The 2,437-nt window shown below is 53.0% G+C and overlaps 2 protein-coding genes across 2 annotated transcripts; one reads left to right on the forward strand and one right to left on the reverse strand.

The window, feature by feature from the left end:
- Window positions 1–177: 177 nt before the first annotated feature.
- On the reverse strand, window positions 178–705 carry NGA_0014902 (uncharacterized protein; the record flags this gene model as incomplete). Its single annotated transcript, XM_005854382.1, has 1 exon — window positions 178–705. The coding sequence occupies one exon, from the start codon at window positions 703–705 to the stop codon at window positions 178–180; it is 528 nt and encodes a 175-aa protein (XP_005854444.1).
- Window positions 706–1,357: 652 nt separating this feature from the next.
- Window positions 1,358–2,416, forward strand: NGA_0219200 (pci domain-containing protein 2; the record flags this gene model as incomplete). Its single annotated transcript, XM_005854389.1, has 2 exons — window positions 1,358–2,164; window positions 2,195–2,416. Coding segments are annotated over 2 exons (1,029 nt in total), but the record flags the coding sequence as incomplete, so codon positions are not given.
- Between the last annotated feature and the right edge of the window lie 21 nt (window positions 2,417–2,437).

The following is a 2,437-nucleotide window of genomic DNA, read 5'->3' on the forward strand; positions in this document are numbered from 1 at the left end:
GGTCCGGGAGTCGTCATTTTCGATAGATGAGGCTCGTGGCGATGCGTCGCCCGTGTGACAAATTGGGGTTGGGCCATTTGACGGCAGACGGAGTGGAGGAGGATGGGGTGTGTGAGGGGGACGGTCGCAAATACAAATTAAACACTTTTAACTGTCAGCATTTTTTTTTGGTTCTGATCAAAAGCTTATGGGACTATCCCCAACAGGGCTGGCTTTTGAGGGGACTTCACTTAGGTCCACGTCTGCCGCGAAGAGCTTCGGCCAATTCGAGTACTCCAAACGCTTGTCCAACTCAATCACTACGGCCTTTTGCTCAGTTTCAGGGTGCTCTTCAAAATACCAGAAGGAACCATCCTTGTGCACTGGCTGCGCTAGTTCTCGGTCAAACAGGTCAGGCTCGTCTCCCAACCTCAGGCGAAGGTGGGTTTTGGTCGCAAGCTCGAAAACAATGTCAGCTTTAGTCACGGCCGGATCCACAGGCACCACGAGCTGTACCACATCTCGGCCTTGTCGCCAAAACGACCTTTCATGATGGCCGCGGTAATACACAACGTGCGTTGGTGGAGGTTCAATGAATTCCTCGTACGCCGCGAACGGATTAGGGCGCAGGGACGAGTTCTCATCACCTGCCGAGGTTTGTAGCTTGATAGGAGCAGGATCCACGTTTTCCCAATCCATAGCTACTGTATGCATGGACTGATCCATTGCAGCGTCTATAATCTCGTCCACATCGCTTTCTTCTGCTTGTGTTTGCGCCGGCGAGGGAGCTGATGGGGGCTGGCTGTCGACCGCGGCGAGACCTATCTCTCGATACGCAGGCCGGCGCCTATGCTCTGGTACAGATGAGCGCAAGTCAAATGATATTTGCACAGGGAGTAGGAAACCATCTACCAGAGACAAGAGCAAGACTAAAATCACAAGACAGGAAACTTTTGACGTGAAAGGTAATATGGATACTCCCATGGCGCTGGAGGATATTTGCGAGCTACTTTGACCCCCTGGCGAGGTCTGTTTTAGCAGATAATGAAGAAAAAAGAGGTGATAAATATCTTGATACTTATTGTGGCCTTAGGACACTTATTCGGGATCCACTGTGAAGATAAAAAGACTGTGGGAACCGAGTTGAAGCACTTCCGGGGTGTTCTCCGAAACGCTGCTTCGCTCAAGCCCTCCCGCAGTACCTGATACGTAATACTGTACAGAGGTCCAAAACTCGGTAATAGGGCCACAGAACCGGGCTCAGTCCATGCGCAGACATGAATAATTTGTATCGGAGCCACTCATCCTCACATTGCATCGTCTTGTCCTTCGTACAGGCGGTATCATTCATAATACTACGTTGCAGCCGGCCTTCCAAATGCTTTTTCGCAAGGTCACGGCGTACCTAGATGCAGTGACGGAGGCTTCCAGGCAGGAAGATGGCACCGCCTTGACGCACCTTTTCTCCTACGATTGCCTATCGCATGGTTTAGGGCATCAATTTGCTCGTATGGATGTCCGTCAGGCCATTCGTAACAACGCTGCAGTAAAGCGTGTCGCGCATGTTCCTGAGCTCCTGGAGCCCTTCTTGCGCGCTGCCGGATGTTTGGCGGATCAAGAGGTGGAGAAAGCCTTCGAGCACCATCGATCAGCTTTCGTTCTGGCGGGTGATTTATACAAAGACCTCCAGGAAGAGTGGCTCCTCAATCTAATGCGCAAGCTCGCGCGCGGCCTACGCCTCTTGGCGCAGAAAGTGGACAAGGAGAAGGTGCGATTCGATCCCATCATGAACGAGGCCGTCAAAGCCATCTCGGATAAGTTTCGGCTCTTCGGCACGGTCACAGCCAGTGGGCGTCGACGGGTGGCTCTGATGCTTGCGAACGAACAAATAATATGCTACCTGCAGCTGAACAATCCTCGGCAGTGCAAACCTTTGACGGACTGGGCGGACGCCCGGCACAAGCTCACGGACGATGACTTCACGTCCGGCGAGTTTGCTCAAGCGGATGCTGTCACATACCATTTCCTTCGGGCGCGCCTTTTTTTGCTCGACACGAATTACAAAGAAGCCGAGCGCTTCCTGACCTATGCGTTCCGACACTGCCCCGCTGCCGCTCACCGCAACAAGCGCACCATCCTCTCCTACATGGTGCCGGTGAAGCTCAACCTTGGTTTGCTGCCACGGGTAAGCCCAGCATGTTCTAGCCTGTTCTAGCCACCCCGTCCTCTCGCACCGTGGCGTAGTCTCTCATGTGCCCGCTTCCCCAACCCCACCCAGCGCGGCCTTCTCGAGCGCTTTCAGCTCAAAGAGTTTGAGGCGCTGGTGGCTGCTTTGCGCGATGGGGATTTCCGTCTGTATCAAGAGCAGCTTGACAAATATCAGGATGACTTTATTGCCCGCGGGGTTTATATCATATTGGAGAAGCTCAAGCTTTTCGTATACCGGAATTTCTTCAAA

This window comes from Nannochloropsis gaditana (assembly GCF_000240725.1).
Source record: "Nannochloropsis gaditana CCMP526 unplaced genomic scaffold scaffold523, whole genome shotgun sequence".
In the NCBI taxonomy this organism is placed as follows: Eukaryota; class Eustigmatophyceae; order Eustigmatales; family Monodopsidaceae; genus Microchloropsis; species Microchloropsis gaditana.